Raw genomic sequence first — 20,045 nt, forward strand, 5'->3', positions numbered from 1 at the left:
TGCCCCTCCCCTGCTCGCGCTCTGTCTCGCTGTCTCTCAAAAATGAATAAACTTTTAAAAAATTTTTTTTAATAAAATAAAATACTAAGGCATTGTGGTAATTTAAACATCACCAGCATCTACATGTAACAGAAAATGAAATGATGACTCTTCACTTGTGATTCTACGCAGTACAGACAGCGCCCAGCCCAAGAAACCAAAAAAGCGGGACAGCTGATCAAACTAGTGAGATTAAACTGGAAAACACTCAGCCTGTTCCACACACCCATAAACGTTTCGTTCGACACTTAGACACAGTTTATGTGACTAAAACAGGATTCGACATAGCAAAGTTCGATGAGATGCGTTCAGGTCAGTGAAGATCTGTCCGTCTAAATGCCCAGCATCACCTACGTGGTGACAGGGCCAAGAGAAAAATCCTGGCCTCCAGTCTTCTGACCCAGCCCAAGGGGTCCTCGACACTATGCTGGTATTCTCATCCAAGAGAAACGGCAGAATGCCAGTCCACCAAGGGTGGGAGGTAAGAAAAAGCCCCCGCTGTCCAGTCAGTGATGCCCCCCGGCCCAGGGCTGACCCTGAGCCTATCCACAGTGCAAAAGCTAGTATTGGCTGCCAAACAACTCCTACACCAGCCGTAAAACGACCCCTGATTCGTCCTCCCCAACCACCCCAGGTGCCCTGGCCCCTCCCCTAGGGACCTCTCCAGAATCCAGTAACCGCAGGGTTGGTACCCGCACCAGAGCAGGTACTCCAGCCCTACTGCCCGAGTCTGATCCGATGGGTGTTCCCGTGCTGTACCGGTTGTTAATTATTGTGAGAATCACCCTTCACAAAACCGCACGTCACGATCAGAGCCATTCATCAGGGAGCTAATTTGCGTAAGAGTTCTCTGTCTTCTGAATGTATGAACTTAATTAAAGCCAGGTTTAAGGGGAAAAAAAAAACCAAAACCTTGGCCTACAGTGAGCTCCTCTCCTTTCCCACATCTGGCTGCCAAGTTGCATCACATGCAAGCTGGGGGTCAGAGCAATCTGTATGTATGTCACACGAACCAAATCATTTCTTCACTCAACAAACATTTGCTTACTGGGCCACGCACTGGGCCAGGCATCGGGATTCACACACGAATTCCAGTCCCCTACCCTGAGGTGCCATCCGTGGTGTGTAAGGGCCTGGGTGAGGGGCACCACTCGGGTGTTATGGTGATGGTTATGGGTGTTATGGGGATCCCATAACACCAACACGAGGATGGGCGTGCAAAGTGCTGAGCGCCAGGGAGGAAGAGGAGACGTCACTGCTAAGCAGGGGCAGGGAAGGCGACACCACAGGGGCTCCTTTAGGGATGTTTAGGAGTCACCCAGTAAACAAGGACACAAAAGCCACTCCAGGCAGATGGAACAGCACGTGCGAAGGCACAGAGAGAGGCGCAAACACGGCACTTTCAGGAATCTGCAAGAAGTCAGCTGTAGTTAGAGATGATGGCGAGCGACCTGAGGCCAGACCAGGAAGGAGGGCCTGCTGGGCCAGTTTTCGTGTGTATTTGAACAGGAAGATTTTCTTAACACAGAAATTACATACAGAGATTACATAGCTCTTGAGAGGTGAACCCTGGGACAGCAAATACAAGGCTCATCTTTTTCTTTTTTTTTTTTCCAATTTTTTTTACAGTTCATATTTCGAGAGAGAGCACGTGAGCGGGTTTACAGAGAGAGAAACCCAAGCAGGCTCTGCACTGTCAGCACAGAGCCTGAAACGGAGCTCAAACCCACGGACTGTGAAATCATGACCTGAGCTAAAATCAAGAGTCAGATGCTTAACGGACTGAGCCACCCAGGCAACCCCTAGGCTCATCTTCAACGAGCTGTGATTTACCAGTTTCCTGAGTGTTGCAAATGCCAGTGCTCAGCTAATGGACACTAATCTGTAAGGCAGACAGACTAAGAACCCTCCCCGTATCTGTTAGAAGCTCAATTACTGGCAAGAAGGCACTGGAGGGGCTCTAGATGAGAGCAGATATCATATACGTGTCGGGAGAGAACGTGAATTCACGTGTGACGTCTGCCTCCGGTCAAGCTTACCTCGGAGAAGAGCCGTTTGCATGGTGACCGCCACAAAGAGCACTTTTCCGGGAAGTCTTCACTCCTGACCGTGAGATCCTCCCCGGTCTGTGAATGACGGTTCTGCTGGACTGCTTCCGAATCTTTTTCACTGAATTTCTATGGAAACAAATCGTGAGGAAGTTTTCATCAAGAAAAAAAAAAAGTCTTCGTAACAGATTGTCCAGAACTCTTGAAGGGAACATATTTTGTTTTTTCTTCACATTATTTTCCTCGAAAAAATTTCCATCATCCCCAAATACTAGGCAATCACAAAACTGTAACGCAGCCAGCACCCCGAGGAGAAAAGCAGCCCGCGGGCACGGCACAGGCAAGGTGGTGGCAGTCGTTACAAAGCCCTTCTCCCCACCACCGAGATGGCTGCCCAACGGGTGTGGAGCACCAAGCCCAGGCCTGGCCCCATGGGACGGGGTTCCCATCCTGGGTCCCCCTTGGCCAGGGCGTGACCTCCGGGTCTGCTTCCTGCGATGATAGAGGAAGTGTTTATCGCAACCCAACAAAATCCCGTCTCTCTCGAAACATCACAAATTTGACCAAACTTGAACCATCGATATCCGCAAGGAAACTGGACTTCGGGAAGAAAAACTGCAAAGCGTTCTGAGGTGTGGTCACAGATGAAAGCATCCTAGTGATGACGCACAACACAGTCCCCCTCATCGACCCCTTCAGAAGATCTGGCATTTGACAACACAACAGGACTGGAGACCGTTTCTCTGATCTCGTGGCCAAGTTCAAGCATGGAATCTATCTCTAAGTGTTTAAAACCTAGAAACTCCCTAGCTAGGGGTCTGTCCACTCTGGGTCAGAAATTAAGGACGAGAACCACCTCTCATTCCTAAGAACCTATCATCATGTCAAGCTTTTATGAGAAAGGAGATCAGCACAAACATGAAAAAAACAGAGGCACTTTTTCTTATAAAAACCTCTTTAACTGTCCCAGGAAAAATTAGAAACCAAATAACCAATACTGAATTTCTAGACTTGCTATAATACAGCTGCGCTTGAAGTAACGCTTTTCATTTTCCTTTTTTTAAAAGTCCAATTATACATATACGCTGTGTAACAATCAAACAGCACAGCACGGCTTACAGGGAGAACGTCAGCCCCCACCTCTCCTCACCTCCGGGCCCCACTCCCAGGAAAACACAGCTTCCAGCCCCTCGGCTTCTTCCGCTATTTATATTACATTCCTACTCTCCCGCGGCCTGACTTGTGAAAGTAACATGGGTCTCGGCTCCTACGGCGCAAGTTCAGGGATTTGGCTCTTACATCATCTGCCTCCCCACCTCAGCACTTTTCCTGATAGTTACAATTTCAATTCAAATGACAGTCCACATTCACAGCATCATGACCACACAAATACTGTCCACGACTCACCCACGTGGCCCTCCCGTGAGCACATCTCCTTTCGTGCTTGTTTCTCTGCTTTCCTTGGAATCAGTAACAAGTGCTTTGCTCTATTTGTCCACTTAGTTCATGAAACTAAATTAGGTACTTAATGTAAATTCATCTCTAAACTCTCTAAAATAACTTTCAAATGTCTCTAGATGGAGCCAGACACACCAGGTAAGGGAAGGGCTCCGTTTCTGTTTCTCGGAGAAAGCCCAACGTGGAGGCCCTCTCTCGAAAGCACTCAAATACAAGCTCTCTGCACCCTGGCACTTCTGGTCACCACAACCTAGGAAAATCCCCTACTTGCTGGATCCCACGTCTCTGTCCTGTCCAGTTAGCTTCTCATTTGTATGGACAGGGTCACTGTTCAGGAGTTCCCTGCAAGGGGGTACCCTGGAGGCATAGGATTTTAGGCACCGAATGCCAGAAAACGCCTTTGTCTGCCCCCCTCTCGCTGCCAGCTCAGCGGAGTACAGAATGCTGGGCTGGACGTCACTCTTCCCCCACACTCTGAAAGTGTTGTTCTCCTGCCTTCTGGCCTCCGGTGTTGCTGCTGAGACCGCTGATGTTATTCCGAGTCTGGGTCCTTTGCATCTCACTCTAGAAGCCTCTCAGAGCCTCTCTTTATCCCCACGTGCTACTATTTCACAAGGACGTGCCTTGGCAGTGTGGGTCACTCACGACTCATTGTGTGAGAGACGCAGCAGACCCTGTTGAGGCACAGGTGTCTGTCCTTCCACTCCGGAAGCTCTCCTAATAGTCAGGTTTTCCTTCCTCTGCTCTGCCTTGTCCCATCTTTCGGGACCTCCTGTTGGCCAGAGATCGGAGCTCCTGAGTCAGGCTTCTACAGCTCTTATTGCTTCCCTCTCATTTTCTCACCCCTGTTTGTTTCTTTGTTGGATTCTATTTTCTGGAAAACTCACTCAACTTTATCTTCCAGTGTTTCTAACTCTCCTGTGAAACTTTTTATATCTGTAATCACACTTGCAATTTCCAACAGCTCATTCTTCTTTTCCAAGTATCTTTTATTTTTCAGATCCTGATCTTGGCTCCTATCTAAAGAAGTTATAGTATAGAGCCTCTGGAGAGCTGTCTGGTCTGCTTCACATCCTCCGGTTTCTGCTGCCTCCACATAGCTTTGTGCTGTCTGTCTGTCTGTCTTTCCTCTTAAGACACTTTTCTTCTGTTTGGGGAACTCAGGCCGTCCAGGTACCTTGAAAGGTAAAAGTGCTCAGAGGCTCTGAGTGTGGAAAGGGCAGGGCAGTGCAGGCTCGTTGTGAGAGGACCAAGTGGGGACTTGCTTGTCCTGCTGGAAGACGCCCGACTGTCTTTTCTCCCCTCAAGGACTCTCATGCTGGGAATGTAGGCTTCCACTCTCTCCTCGTTTGCATCCAAGAGACCCACTCCTGCCTTCAGCTGTATCTGGTGACCCCCAGGCCAGAGCTTCTCTGGTTTAAGTTCAGCAGGGAGACGGTGAAGAGGACGCGGTCACCGAACTGCCCAGCATTCCAGCCAAATCTCCTGGTTACAAAGGGACCAGGACCCTCATCTGCCTGCTGCGCCTCTCTGGGTTCTGTAGGGTAAACCAGCTTGCTTCTTATTGGTACTTATTTCACTTTTGAGTGAAAGTAATAAAATCACCCAAAGGCTCTCAGTCCTGTGGGCTTTTATCTTTCACCCCTTCACTGTCATCTTAACAAGGCTCCAGTAGGAGGCAGAGTTAAATGCCCATGGTGAGTCCAGCTTGGCTTACCTGTACGCCTGCACTAAATCAAAACTTCACTATACGATCAAGCAAGAGGGGTACTCCGTGACAAAAAGGGACAGTTAGAGGAAAAGCACAGAGTCAGAGGCCACGGTGCACGTCAGGAGCAGCAGGCACTCACAGCGGAAGGACCTCGGTAAAGCGGGCCGGCCTCTGGAGCGAAACAGCCCAGGGCCTCAATCGCGCTCTGCCGCTGACCAGTCGTACGACCCAGAATCAGTCCCTTCCCTTCTTGCTGGTGGCTGGCGTCCAAAGGACATAAAGAAAGCTCTGATGTGCTCTGACACACAGCAGCGAAGGCTATAATCATTTTTGCCAGACTTATTTTTATATACGCATTTCTGCAAAAGAGTTTTTCAACAAAACGACCTATGGCAAGTCAACAGATTTAAACACAAAAGAAAAAGAAGCTTTGGTACCCGAAGCAACAAGTCCTTTGGATTCATACTTCCTGTTAGACTTCTGATCATCTGCTCTTGACTGTGCAATTTTTTATTGCTTTCACTCAAAAGACTCTTGTAATGATTCTCCACGGCCTTCTCTCTCTCATTCACTTCATCGCGTAATTTCTCAACTTCATTCCTAAGGTCCTACCAAAAGGAAAAGAAAAAACAGAATTTATTTCACAGATTTCAAGGGGACACTCCCTCACCTGTTTCCACTATATGAGAGCAAGCGAACAGATGTGTTTAACAAACATGCGCTTCCTTCTCACAGAAGGTCTCGTGAAAACCAGCTTCAAAAATAAGCTGAGGGGGCGCCTGGCGGGGGGCTCAGTCGGTTAAGCGTCCGACTTCGGCTCAGGTCATGATCTCACAGTTCGTGGGTTCAAGCCCCGTACCAGGTCAGCTTGGGATTCTCTCACTCTCCCTCTCTCTCTGCGCCTCTCCCAGACTCACGCACTCTCTCTCAAAAGTAATAAACTTAAAAAAAAAAAAAAAAAGGAATAAGCTGAAATTTGGAAAAAGCTTTATGCACATTCATCACAACATTATTTATAATACCGAAAACCAGAAAGAAATTAAATATCCAACAATAGGGAATTAATTATAAACAGTATGGTATAAAAAAAAAAAAAAGCACACAATTCTGAGGAACACCAAACCAGGATGCTATATAATATGATGCTGATTGTTTCCTAAATGCTTACACAAAATATTGTTAAGCCCATGAGGAAACACGTCAAAATAAGAACAGTATACCTAAACAGTGGGATTGTGGGTGACTTTCAACTCATTCTTATTTTTCTGAGTTTCTAAAATCTCTAAATAAGTCTATATTACTTTCCTGATCAGGGAAAAAAAAAAAATTATCTTCAATAATGACATTCACAAGTAACATGGAAAATGCTCGTGTTATAATGTCAGGGAGAAAACCACAAAACCAACAGTCAACAGCGTGATTATAACTACCTCAGGATATACACTATTTGTAATACTGAAGTACTATTCATAATAGCAAAAAGCTGGAAACACCCAAATATCCACCAGTAAAGGAATAAACTATGGGACATTCTCACAGTGGAGCACTCAGAACCAATAAAGAAAAAAGAATGAGGACTCTAAATACGCTGCCCTACAGTAATCTTCAGAATATACTGCTCAGGTGGGGTTCAGGAGGACCCCAGGAGGAAAAAAAAAAAAGAATGTATAGCATACTGTCATGTATTTAACTATAAAATAAATCAGATGGTTGCCAATAGGGAAATAAAAGAGAACATGGTAGAAGGAGGGAGAAGAACTCATTTTACAGATGTGACAGTCGAAGCCGTTTAAATGTTTAGGTAACTATTTGAAAAACAACATAAAAATCTCCTAAAATCAGAAGCACAGCAAACAAACAAACAAATAAATCGAACTGTATATCAAGTTGATTGCTTAGCCAAACAGGGAGGAGTTATTTCTGCAACTTAAAAGCAGAGTAATTTATATGCCCCTAAGTGGGGTACTTCTCCAAGGACACAAGGAACCACTGCAGAAAATCTTACACTGTTTGAGTAATCGTGCTGGAAGCACTATTTGTATTGTTATTCTGAAACTGTGCATGTATATATACACTTATTAAATAAGTAATTATTAATGTGATGAGAACCAAGACTACGAGCCTAAGTGAAAACCAATACAAATACAAAAATAAGTACAAACATGTCTTTGTAAATATGAATTCCAACTATCAAGAGGAACTTCTACTTTCTGCGATTTCCTTCCTTTCACTGCGAGAGCCTAAAATCAGCATCCTCCCCGGCATCCAGACTGTAGTCTTTAAATACCATTTCCCACCAAAAAGAACCAGGGTGCTCAGAACACAGCCCCTAGAACAACATCAGCAGCAACACCTAGGAATGGCAAATGCAATAAACAACCAGAATAGCACTCAATAAATATCTGCTGGGAGGACGGACGGATGGATGGATCGACGGACGGACGGATCAGGTAGATGGGATGCTCCCCATTTTATGAATGGGGAAACAGGCTCAGGTAAAGTTATTTACCCACAATCATGGTCACCAAGGGACAGCACCCGCCTGATGCCACCTCTGGTTACCAGCCTCTCAAGCTCACTTCCACACTATGACCAGGGTCTGGATTTCTTTTGAAATGATCCCCATCCACCTACAGTCATCTGACACTTGCTCGTAGAAACCTCCTCCTAGGGGTGCCTGGGTAGCTCAGTCGGTTAAGTGTCCGACTTCGGCTCAGGTCATGATCTCGCAGTTCGTGGGTTCGAGCCCCACATCAGGCTCTGTGCTGACGGCTCAGAGCCTGGAGCCTGTTTCAGATTCTGTGTCTCCCTCTCTCTCTGACCCTCCCCTGTTCATGCTCTGTCTCTCTCTGTCTCAAAAATCAATAAACGTTAATAAAAAAAAAAAAAGAAAGAAAGAAACCTCCTCCTAAAAACTGGATCATAGGGACCATAAAATCTTGTGTTAAGCCAAAAGGTACATCTTTAAATTCACAATAAGTTTGCCCGCCATCTTGGAAAGGTCATCCTGAAAAGATCATGCCTCCTTTTTAATCTTAAAATACTTCTGCATCATGCTAAGTCAAAAGTGTACACCATTTACATGCATAGTAATTACTGGTCCACTTACACTATTTCCTTGATTCCGTTCTCTCCGTCACGTAAACACCCCCATCAGACGCATTATTTTAACGTCTGGTTCAAGTTCTAGTGTCTATGTGCATGTACAGCAATTTACTCCGCTCTCCCGTTTCATTTGCTTATATAATTTTAATGCGGGTACCTAGATTAAGAACTTGCATGTTTTAAGTGAGAAAGGTGACCAATATGCCACATTTCTTCCACATGTTCCCCAAACTAACAGAGTTGACCACATGAAAATGACCTGTTCCAAAATCCCACAAAGGACATGTAACTGGGTCATTCCTCAAGATTAGAGGTGCTTAATCTGAGGTCCACTGAATGGGTCCCCAGGAGCCTATGCAAATGTGTGTGTGTGTGTGTGTGTGTGTGTGTGTGTGTGTGTGTGTATTTTTGGTGGTAGAAGGCCCTCAGCGTAAATCAGAGTCTCAGGGAAAGTCAGGACACCAAACAGGATAAAGCATTTCTCTTATTATAACCATTTGTAATAGAAACTACTATTTACCACGCACCCGCCTTGAGCCAAGCATGTGCCAAGGCCCTTGGACATAAAACATCCTGAGCCCTGATGACTGCATACATGGTAAGTATTGAGTCCTGTGTTTATAGAAAGGAAACCAAGTCTCACGGAGGCTGAAAGTTGTTTACAGAGCTTTACAACGAGTAAGTTCTAGTGCTGAAATTCAAACCCAGGCCGGTCAGACCCCAAATTCTGTGCTCTCTCTCACCCAACCGCACCTCTGTTAAGACCAAAGAAATAGAAAACCACTCTGGGACACCGGCTGCCACTGGTCAATAATTCCAACACCCCAAGCTAATGTCACAGTTTCTCAAGGACTCGGGATTGACAAAACATCCAGCCTGAAAGCTATGCCCTCCTGCTAATGAATGGGGCAGGACCAAGGACCCTGGACTTCACGCGAAGAGCAGTCAGAGAAGGCTTGAAGTAAAAGGCCCACTGCAGGGAGGGGGGCACGTGTGTGCTGAGGTGGCCTTGAGGAGGAGCAGCTGCCATGGCAACACAGAGGCGCCCACAGGCTCCTGTGCTCGGCACCAGTGGAGTTATAATAAATGTTTAGGGGAGGCATGGAGACGGCGTGTCTCGCCTGAGCAAAACAATCAGAACCGAAAATTGATAATCTTGGGTGGTTTCCCCAAACCTCTTTCAATATCCCCAGGCTGTGAAGATAGGCAGAAGTAGACTCGAATCCGGGCTCTACCGCTAACTAGCCGTGTGACCACAGATAGATAACAAAAATCTTTGAGTGTTTCCTTTCCAGTAAATGGGGATAACGGTACAGGCTCCTAGGGTCCCCGGAGGGTTAAATGAGAGAATGTGCGATGGGTACCCGGCACAGCAGGTGCACAGGAAACGACACTACGTCATCTCCCGCCCTCTGCACGCATATCCTCCAGGCGGACCTCTACTCCCAGGTTTCCTCCTGTGGCCACAGCATCACCACCCACCGGGCCCCAGATCCCGCTCCTCCCCCTGGCTCTCACACACACCTTGACAGGTGACTCAGGCCTGAAGGGAGAGCCCAGCCTCCGCGCAGAGCACACGAGAGATGAAGGGTGAGTATGTGGCGATTTTACGTGGACACGAGTGCCCAAATCCCGCCCTGCCAACTACCCCTACCTCCAACCCCCTGGAGTTCTCACAGGAGCTGAACCAACCACAGACTGGGAATCAAAGTACAAGTCTGTGAAAATGGCCTACCCGAAGCAGGGCTTTCTGATAAAACACGGCTGTTCTGGGTTTTGCTTTTTGAAGGAGGAGGGTACACGCAGCTCAGGGGAGCCATCTGCCCAACAAGTGCCAGGCCTGGTTAGGTCTGCAGCAAGAAAGCTAGGGAATCCGGAACCTGGGTTCTTGCCTTAAGGGAGAGTAACCCACGCATCAGCAAGGCTGGCCCGGTGAACCAGGACCCTGAGTACCCGGACAGTCCCCCGTCCTCCCTTGAGGAAGTATTAAGGGGACAGGTAGAACCGGAAGTACTGGGGAGAAAAATGTCCTCCCTGCTCAGCCCTCCTCTCCCTCCACCCCCCTGCCTCTGCCTTCTTCAGAAATCAGCTCTCAGCTGCTCAAGCGCAACAGCTTCCTAACTGGTCTATCTCTGCGTTCACCCACCAAATCACACACACACACACCCCGATCATTACATCTCTGCCCAGGACCCCGCAGTAACCTCGTGCTAACTGCGGAATGAAGCCACCTTGCTTAACAAACCTTCGTCCCAGGCCCCCCTACTTCCTGCCACGGGCTCCAGCCTACCTTGTAGCCTTACCTCGCCTGACCACCTGTCCCTCTCCATCTGGAAATAGTACAGCTCCCCCCAGTTCTGCCTGGAGACAGCATGCTCACCCTGCAAGGTCCATTCCCAGTGCCATCTCTTCCACGAGGCCCTCCCGGACTGCTCTGGCCCTCAGCGATCGTCCTCCCAAAACACCACCTTTCTCTGCAAACCTCTACAGCGTTTAGGACAGTGATGGGCCCTTTACAACCATCCCCTCACGCAGCTCTCACAACACCCCTGTGGGCAGATGCTCTGACCCCACCCATTTTACCAATCAGGAAACAGAGGTTCAAATACACCAGCAACTTACCCAAAGGAAAAGGTGGCGGAATCAGGATTTAAAGCAGGTCTATTCATGTTCTTTTCGCTAAACCACTAAACCAGTGGTTTTTCTCTTTTTTTTTTCTTTTTTAGACAGAGGGAGAAAGAGCACATGCACACACATGCATGCACACATGCGCACACAAGTAGGGGAGGGGTGGAAGGAGGGAGGGAGAGGGAAAGAGAAAGAGAGAAAGAGAATCCCAAGCAGGCTCCACACTGAGCGCAGAGCCCAATGAGGACCTTGATCCCTCATCCCTGGGATCATGACCTGAGCCAAAATCAAGAGTCAGACAGTCAACCGACCGAGCCATCCAGGTGCCCCCACACCAGTGGTTTTTCAAAGGGAGCCCAGGAAGCCCGGGGATTAGCAAAACCCAAGGCTGGCCCTCGGCATCCTCTAACTGCACACTCCTGGGCCTTCCTCCAACAACGGACCCGGTTGGCTTGGGGACAAACACGGAAATCTGTATTTGATTTTAGTGCAAGAAGCCACTACCCTGAGGAACCTGCAGACCCCCTCAGGTGCACCTGTCTTACTTGCTTCTGGACCAAGGGACAGGGAAGAGAGTCTGAAAACCCCTCTCCCGTACCAGACCACCACCTTGCTTTCCAGAAGAGAGCTGCCACAGGAGGATCTGCGTGCAGTGACATCAAACGAGTGGCCTCACTTTTCACCTAATGGGCGATTTTGCTTAAGATTCGCAGGTGCGCTCTGGACCAACACTGAGCTGAGCGTCGCCTTTGCGTATCACAGGGAGAATGACAGAAAAAAGAAGCGGATTATTTTAAAAATAAAATATGCCTATAATCTTAGAATCACATTAGAAATGAAAAGCCAGGCCCTCTTACTTCCTTCTGCAGTCAGCTGGTTTGTTTTATCTCCGGCCAGATGGAGAATGAGAAGGTTCTCATCCATCAAGTTTCTACCTTCTCGGGTTTCGCTGTGAGAAAGCTTGTCAGAGTGCTCAGTGGTTACCTTTTTCAATACACAAAGGAAACTTCTCCAAAATCTTAATGAGGTATAGGAACCCAGTGATGTAAGAATTTCCAGAATTAGCATGAGAGAGCGGTGTCCAGCCCATGTTCCGAAGCCTTGTCGCCCCTGGGGGCGGCGGAGGGTGACATGGTGGGGGAGGGGGTGCCCGGCCTCCCACCTCACTTCTCCCCGAGCAGCCCTGCCTTCACGTTTTCTCTCCAGAAGAGCTACATCTGAACAAAGAATTCATATGCTTCAATGAATGAATAAATGGACAGACGGAAACTGCTGGAATGAGCCGGGCTCACCACAGAGATCTGACACACGCGTGTGGCACTGTGTGGTCCTGGCTGCGGGGACTACAAAAGTTCTGAGCAAGGAACTCAGTGTGGCTTTCACCAGGAAGCTGGCTGGGCGGGGGAGGGACGAAGGAGTCAGAGTTCAAACCGGGCAGGGGTCAAGGCCCAGCTGAGTCACTTAACAGCCATCAGGCACCACCACTCTCTCCAACCCCAGCCGGGGTGTGATGGAGCGTTCCGCCCTCTCCTCTCTGCCAGCCACTCACTGTTCTTCTTTGTGCCAGGCTCGTGCATGCTCCCCAGGTGTCCACACAGGCTCTCCCTTGACCAGCAAACAGGTACTCAGCCTTCAAGTCTCCCCTCCAAACCTCCTCCTCGGTGAAGCCCTCCCCACTCCCACCCCTGCTCTTAGTGTAGATCCATGCTCTGTGCTCCCAAAGCGTCTGGCCCATCCCCCTACCCGCACTTATCTCGCTATATTTTAATTAGCTCTCTGTCTGTGTTTCTAGTTCTCTGCCAGATTCCTTCGGAGACTGTGTCTGATTTGATTCAGTCCTGTGCTCCCAGCGCCCAGGACAGAGCCTGGCACAGAAATTATAAAGTAAGAACCAGAGATAAGGGAAAGCCTTTCTGTCTGTGCCCCAAGAGAGACTACAGCAATTCCACGTGAAAACTGATGGGAACAGCCTTTTACACCAGCCTCCACAGCAGCCCCGTGCACAAGCCACTGAGGTACTACAGAATCCGTCACTCGAAAAGGGTTCTGCCCCCCTTCCTAGAGGGATCAATCAGCTGGAAAGGAACAGACAAGCACTTTCTTCAGAGGAGAGGTGAGTGTTGATCAAGGAAGAAATTTACAGCTTTGTTGACTTGGCTGGTAACCGGGCAGACCACATTTATTAGTCAACAGTGTCCATTAGACTCTAGCGGGCAGTGGTTTGTCATTTGAAGTCCTGAGCCAGCACCTGCCACACAATTAAAAGCAGGAAAAGAGGAACGAGGAGGAGTCCAACACATCTGCCTCTGCGTGCCAGGAACCTCTGCTTTCTCATGCATTAAATGTTACTATCCATTCATTTAATCCTAAAATAGGTATAATCAACCCCATTTCAGGGGAGAGAACCTCAGCTGAGAGAAGTTAAGCAACTGACCTAGAGGCTTAGAGCTAAGTACCTGCCAAAGCCAAGATTCGAACCCAAGCCCAGCACTGTTGCCCACTGCTCCTAAGATACCGACTCGAACTGCCAAGTTTCTCGTTCCCAGGGGAGTGGCATCATCTCCACCATCAGAACAGCTACTACTCACTGATCGTTTGTGACGTGCCAGGTGTTATGCTCGTAAGTGCTGTCCCCGATCTCAGACAATCCTTACAACTAAGCTCTTCTTCTAAGAAGAAATGGACCCCACAGTTTGGAAAGGCAAAGTTACTGGCTCAGGGTCCAACAGCGAGCCAGTGGTGGAGCCAGAACTCAAACCCGGTTTTGACCCAAGTCTCTGCACTCAGCCTTTTTCTTTTTTTTTTTTTTTTTTAATTTTTTAATATTTATTTTTGAGAGAGGGGGTGGGGGAGAGGGACAGAGAGAGAGGGAGACACAGATCCGAAGCAGGCTCCAGGCTCTGAGCTGTGAACATAGAGCCCAATGTGGGGCTCGAACTCACAAACCGTGAGATCATGACCTGAGCCGAAGTCGGACCCCAACCGACGGAGGCGCCCCATGCACTCAGCCTTTCTTAAGAGTGGCTGGAATTTGCAAAGACAGGACTTCCTCAAGCAAAGGCCATTTAAACTGCATATTGGTCTACAGGGACTCCAACTCAGAATCTTCCCACCCGATTGCAACAAAAACGAGGCAAGGGGAGCTCTGATTCCTGAGTCACACTACTTCAGGTCTGTGGTCCTAGCCCTACCCAACCAGCCTACAGACACTGTCTCCAAATGCCATGTTTTGACTACGGATCACAAGAGACGCCCTGAACGCTGTCATAATCTCATCTGGAGCTATCCATCAACAAACGCATGTGAAACCAGAGGGGTTCAGGATGAACTACCCTGAAATTAAACCTGCTCCTGTCAAAGCACATGGGATTAGCCAGCTGGGTGACGGGTACAACTTTAATTAGATTTTTGGGCTTTAGCCAGCAAATGCATCCCCACAGAGCTAAGTGCCCAGGTACTGAAGCACACACTTGTCAGAGTAGCGGATGACAGGTCTTGTAACAGATGAGAGCATTATGAGGCAGTCTGGGGAATACAGCTAAACCAATGTCTCATATACGTTGCTTATAAAGGAGAAGAAAAAGACTAGCACTTACTCCTTTCCCCCACCCACCCCGAGCTGCATACAGAACACCTGACCCAGAAAAAGCAAACCTAAAATAAAGGTAAATAAAGGTTTACCTCTCTCTATCACTTTTCACCAAACACACACACACACACACACACACACACACACACACACACACAAGCACACATGCACATGCACACACACGTACACACTAAAAGGAGAGGCTTAAGCCTCTGGAGCCAAGTGATATACCAAAGTCAAGGTGTGAGGGCAAGGATGCAACAATCCGAGCAGCATTCCCGTTATAAACCACAGAGGCCAGGACACTTACAACATCAAAGTTAAGACACCAACTGGGGAACACCAGGTTTGTTGGTGTGTATTTTGCCAAGACCTCCTGAACTTCCTGGTAGGGATGTGGCTCCCTCTGGTGGCAAGGAGGTATAATACAAAGAAGGGGCTCTCTATGGGAGACGCACCTTTGGACCTTTCTGGTTGTGGAAAGATTTCGAAGGAAAAGCCAAAGCTTGCATTCACCAGGGCCTACCAACAGTGCCTGTGCCACCTCGAGGACTCATTACACGTCCCTTGAATAAACAAACAAACAAACAAACAAACAAACGCAAATTATAACGTGTGCCAAGTCGACTGGCACTGGGTCACCGCAATCCCAGGCAACTGAAACAAACGTGACAAAGTGACTCTCATGGTCGAAGCTCGCAGGGCCCAGGCACCTTCTGACACAGGGAACTCCTATGCCCCAGACCCAAGCCGCCTGTTCAGACAGGTATCGGCTCCCTCTGAAGAGCTGAACAGCAAGCACACTGAGACAGCAATTCACGTGCAACGGATGGTTTGCCCACATCCAAAAGATAACCGGTCGGCTTTCCATCAGAAAGAATTCAGGGGATGCTGAAAACAACAACAAAACCCAGTATGCTTGACCGTGGACCACGGCAAAGGCTCTGAGTCAGGGCTCGCCTATAAAAAGGGCTGCAGCATTTCTCACTGAGCTTGGAGTTCCTAAGAAACGAGTATAATGGGGGGTGCCTGGGTGGCTCAGTCGGTAAAGCGCCCGACTTCAGATCAGCTCATGATCTCGTGGTTCATGAGTTCTAGCCCTGCGTCGGGCTCTGTGCTGACAGCTCAGAGCCTGGAGCCTGTTTCAGGTTCTGTCTCCCTCTCTCTCTGCCCCTCCCCACTTGTGTTCACTCCCTCTCCCTCTCTCTCTCTCTCTCTCTCTAAGATAAAGACATTTAAAAAATCAAAAGAAAGAAAAAAAGAAACAAGAATAATGGGAAACAGCTGGACCATCGTCCCAGGGACTGGAAACCACATCCGAGCTTACCGACTCGGGTGACACTGATGTGGCCCTGCACAGAACTGCTTCTACTGAACGGCATAGTGTCAAAGACCCTATCCTGCTCGAGAACTCCAGAAACCCACCAGAGGCAATACCACTCCCAGGCCTGAGTCCCAGCAGAAGCCGTGCTCTTTCTCAATGTGTTCATCTTCAGACACTGAAGACCTTTTACCCGAATTTCCCTTTTTTTTTTTTTTTGTTTTTTTTCCGAATTTCCCTTTTTACTTTCGCTGCCAGGAGCTGCCAGCTGAACTTTAAGCCCCACCTTTGGTACCGTCACAGGTATCGCGACGTGCATCTCTCCTCACTCTGCTTCCACTTTCCTACTCCCCCTTTTCGTTCCTTGACCTTAACGCCTTTATCTGTATCTTTGATCTCACTTTTGTGACTCTCCGTAAACCTCTGAAAATGTTTCTGAAACACCAAAGGGAATAAATCACAATTTTTAAAGCTCCAAATAATACTTCAGAATACTTCAAACAGGGCATTCCTGTTTTGTGTCCCCAAATACACCATCCGCTTTCATACCCCTGTGCCTCGGCCCTCTCTACAAAACCCTCCCTTGCCTATCTATTATTAACCTTTGTTTAACTCCAACTTCAGAACCGGTTCACAAGTCGCTTTCCCCAAGAGCCTTCTCTGATCCTGCGAGCCGCTTCCCTGCCCTGTGCTCCCGCGGGACTTTGTTCATACCACTGTCGTGGAAGTGTCCCCCCGCCCAGCCGAGGGTCTGCACAGTGTTCAATGTGGCTGAACGCACGGATGGATTCCTCTCCTTTGCCAGGGCAGAAACAGAGGCCCCTACAAGGTCTGCTTATTTGTTGGTTTGTTTCAATCCGGAAGCAACAGCAGTAGCAGCTGGTGAGTGAATCTAGTTCATTAAAGAGCCTGTTAGAGAACAAGCAGACAAGACACGCCGGGCCGGCAGGTCCTGCTCTACGTCTGCATGGAACACCCCCTTCATGCTCCCCGGACTCTCAACAAGCCAGCGCCCTGACGTCCAGTGTAAAACGTTCACAGGAGACGGACACGGCCGAATTCTTCGGCCGTAACCAGAAGGTAAGCAGAGATACCACTGTGACGCAATACATGCACAAAAGGAAAGAATCCATGGCCACATCACCTCGCCGGAGACACACATATGACCTGATGCAGGAAAGGAGTCAAGGCGAGATGCTGGAAAGCTCGGGGTCACGGCCACGTTCGCCTGAGGTAAGCGTTTAGCGTGCACTGTGGTTGTTCAGGTCTGAAGCAAAGCAGCCCTCTTCTCTGGGTAACTGCCCAGCCCTCCCAAGCACGTGCCTCTGAGGAGGCCGTCCGTGGCGGGACTCACACGCACACGCGCATGCACACGCACACGTACACACTGCCGACAAAGAGCGGGCACGTGACCCACGCTGGTCTGGGCCTCTCCATACCTCACCCCTCCGGCCATCCTGACAGGGAGACAGCGGGGGCAACGGAGTGGGAGAGTCCTCCTCCCTCTTATGTAATAAACTGGGACTATGTGACCCCAGCAGGAGGGCAATGATGGTCCAACCACCTGGAACTGGAGGATGCAGACATGAGAGGAAGAGGCCGGCTCTCAGGGACCAAGATCCGGTCCCCACAGTGTGCCAGGGTCTCTGTCCCTCCAGCACTTTAGTTATTACACAACGCAAGAATTTCCTCTTTTTGCCTAAGTCAGCTCAAGCTGGATTTCAGTCACGGCAGAAAAACCCCTCCCACCCCCAGGATGCTCAACCCCAATCCCTCCTCTCACTGTCCCCCCTCCCCTTCCTTTCGTCACCTAACACTCCCCGCCTCCTCACACAGATGTGCAGGTGCTACACAGGAATACATCTGCTTACCAACAGCAGCCCAAAATTCTTTCAGAAGCACCAAGGTGTACCTGAGTAAGTGCTTTACGGAACCACCAAGGTCTGACGGCCGAGGGACAGGTGAATAAATTACAGCATCTCCACCTGATGTAATATCACACAGCCCTTTCAAATGTTTACCAAGAGTGGGTTATGAGATTAAAAAATTACTTATTTTGGGGCGCCTGGGTGGCTCAGTCGGTTAAGCGTCCGACTTCGGCTCAGGTCATGATCTCGCGGTCCGTGAGTTCGAGCCCCGCGTCGGGCTCTGGGCTGATGGCTCGGAGCCTGGAGCCTGCTTCCGATTCTGTGTCTCCCTCTCTCTCTGCCCCTCCCCCGTTCATGCTCTGTCTCTCTCTGTCTCAAAAATAAATAAACGTTAAAAAAAAAATTTTTTTTTTTTAAATTACTTATTTTATAGAGAGATGTGTGTATGTGTATGCATGTCCCCAATCCAAATTCTACTGAATGAACCTTTTATAATGACAGTGAGGGGTGGAGGGGCTGAGCTACTTTAAGTGGAAGTTATCCAGTGAAGGAGTAAGAACCATGAAAACCGCACCTCTATCTGGCCAGTCTTTGCCTTACCGCACACAACTCAAACCCTACTCTCGTTCAACTCATGTCACCTCCTCCTAGAAGTTTCCCAACTACTCCATCCCACGGGGATCTTCTGCACCGACTCCCTGAGCTGCATTAATGAGCTCTGGATTTTAAGCTATTTTGCATTTTATCACAGATAACATTTCCATCTCCCTTTGGAAAGGATGAAACTTTCAGAGACCATGACTTATATTTCCATCAACATCTAAAGCAGGGACATCTGGTGTTCAAGAACACGTGGGAAACGCTTCTTTTAACAACATGCAGTAAACTGGTATACTCCAAGGTCGCCGGTGGCAGCATAAACTGGGCCAGCCCTTTGGACAAACGATTTGGCAACATGATTAACTAGCATAAAATTTTTGTAGCATCTGACCTAGTAAACTCACTCAAATCCTAGGAATTTTAAGGGAAAACACCTTTACGCCCAAAGACGGTTATCGTGGCATCATTTAAACAACCAACACGGCGACAGAACAGGAAATGATTATGTAAAGCATGTGAAATCTGTTCAGTGAAGAGTATGCATCATTCCACACGGTCACTCTGGGCCCCACACAGTATGGGAAGATGCCCGTGATAAAGTAAGGGATCAAAGGACCCAGAGCGGCGCCCAGCTGCACCAAGGTCTGAAGGGTGACACTGAACACCAAAAAGTTACTGTGTCAGGCTGGTGGAACTGTAGGTGACGTTTTCTTTTTCTAAATTTCCATTACTGTTCCCTTGATGTTCATTAATATTTGTGTTAAAATACACAAACATTCGTATTTCAATTCTCTTGTCAGTGTTCACGTTAGGATTTCAAAGCAGGGGATCCGGACGTCCGTGCCCACAGCAGCCACTGGAGAACTCAACTGTAGCACCTGTGGGCTCCCCTGTGAGACCGCCACTCTAATGACTGCCCACCCGAGGTCCTGTGCCTGCCCGGGGTTCCTGTGCAGGTTATTCATTTGACCAGAGTGTCAATGATCACTCAGACTCAGACCCTATCCCACCCAACTGCACCCAGGCGACGCATCTGGATGTGACTCTCAACACGCTGAATACTTAAGTTGAAATGTAACAAATTTTCGGGCACCTGGGTGGCTCAGTCGGTTAAGCGTCTGACTCTTGATCTCGACTCACGTCATGATCTCACAGTTCGTGGGTTCAAGCCCTGCATCGGGCTCTGTGCTGACAGCCAGAGCCTGCTTTGGATTCTCTCTCTCTCTCTCTCTCTCTCTCTCTCTCTGCCCCTCCCCCGCTTGCTCTCTCTCTCAAAAATAAACTTTAAAAAACATATAATAGAAATTTTCAAAGATAAACTACTTTATGCCTACAAAATTCAGAATTTTTTATTTTAAATTTTTATTTATTTTTAATGTTTTTTAATGTTTATTTTTTTGAAAAAGAGACAGAGCGTGAGCAGGGAAGGGGTAGAGAGAGGGAAACACAGAATCCGAAGCAGACTCCAGGCTCTGAGCTGTCAGCACAGAGCCCAACGCGGGGCTCAAACTCGTGAACCGTGAGATCACAACCTGAGCCAAAGTCAGCCACTTAACCGACTGAGCCATCCAAGTGCCCCCCGAGAGAATTTTTAAATGCTAGCATCCAGTGCTGAATAAATACATAGTCTTTAAAAAAGGATCACTCTAACACACAGAAATCGGACATAATCATTCTG

The 20,045-nt window shown here is 48.4% G+C and overlaps 1 protein-coding gene across 7 annotated transcripts in view; it reads right to left on the reverse strand.

The window, feature by feature from the left end:
• The window catches only part of CDK5RAP2 (CDK5 regulatory subunit associated protein 2), a 169,401-nt gene that overhangs the window by 89,062 nt on the left and 60,294 nt on the right, over positions 1 to 20,045 (reverse strand). For all 7 annotated transcript variants that reach the window (XM_049627905.1, XM_049627940.1, XM_049627912.1 and 4 more), the window contains 2 exons: positions 5,694 to 5,864; positions 2,079 to 2,216 (listed from right to left, as the gene is read on the reverse strand). In XM_049627905.1, the coding sequence (XP_049483862.1) occupies positions 2,079 to 2,216; positions 5,694 to 5,864 (309 nt within the window). The remainder of the gene's footprint in view (positions 1 to 2,078; positions 2,217 to 5,693; positions 5,865 to 20,045) is intronic.

This window comes from Panthera uncia, chromosome D4, assembly GCF_023721935.1.
Source record: "Panthera uncia isolate 11264 chromosome D4, Puncia_PCG_1.0, whole genome shotgun sequence".
NCBI classification, from domain to species: Eukaryota; Metazoa; Chordata; class Mammalia; order Carnivora; family Felidae; genus Panthera; species Panthera uncia.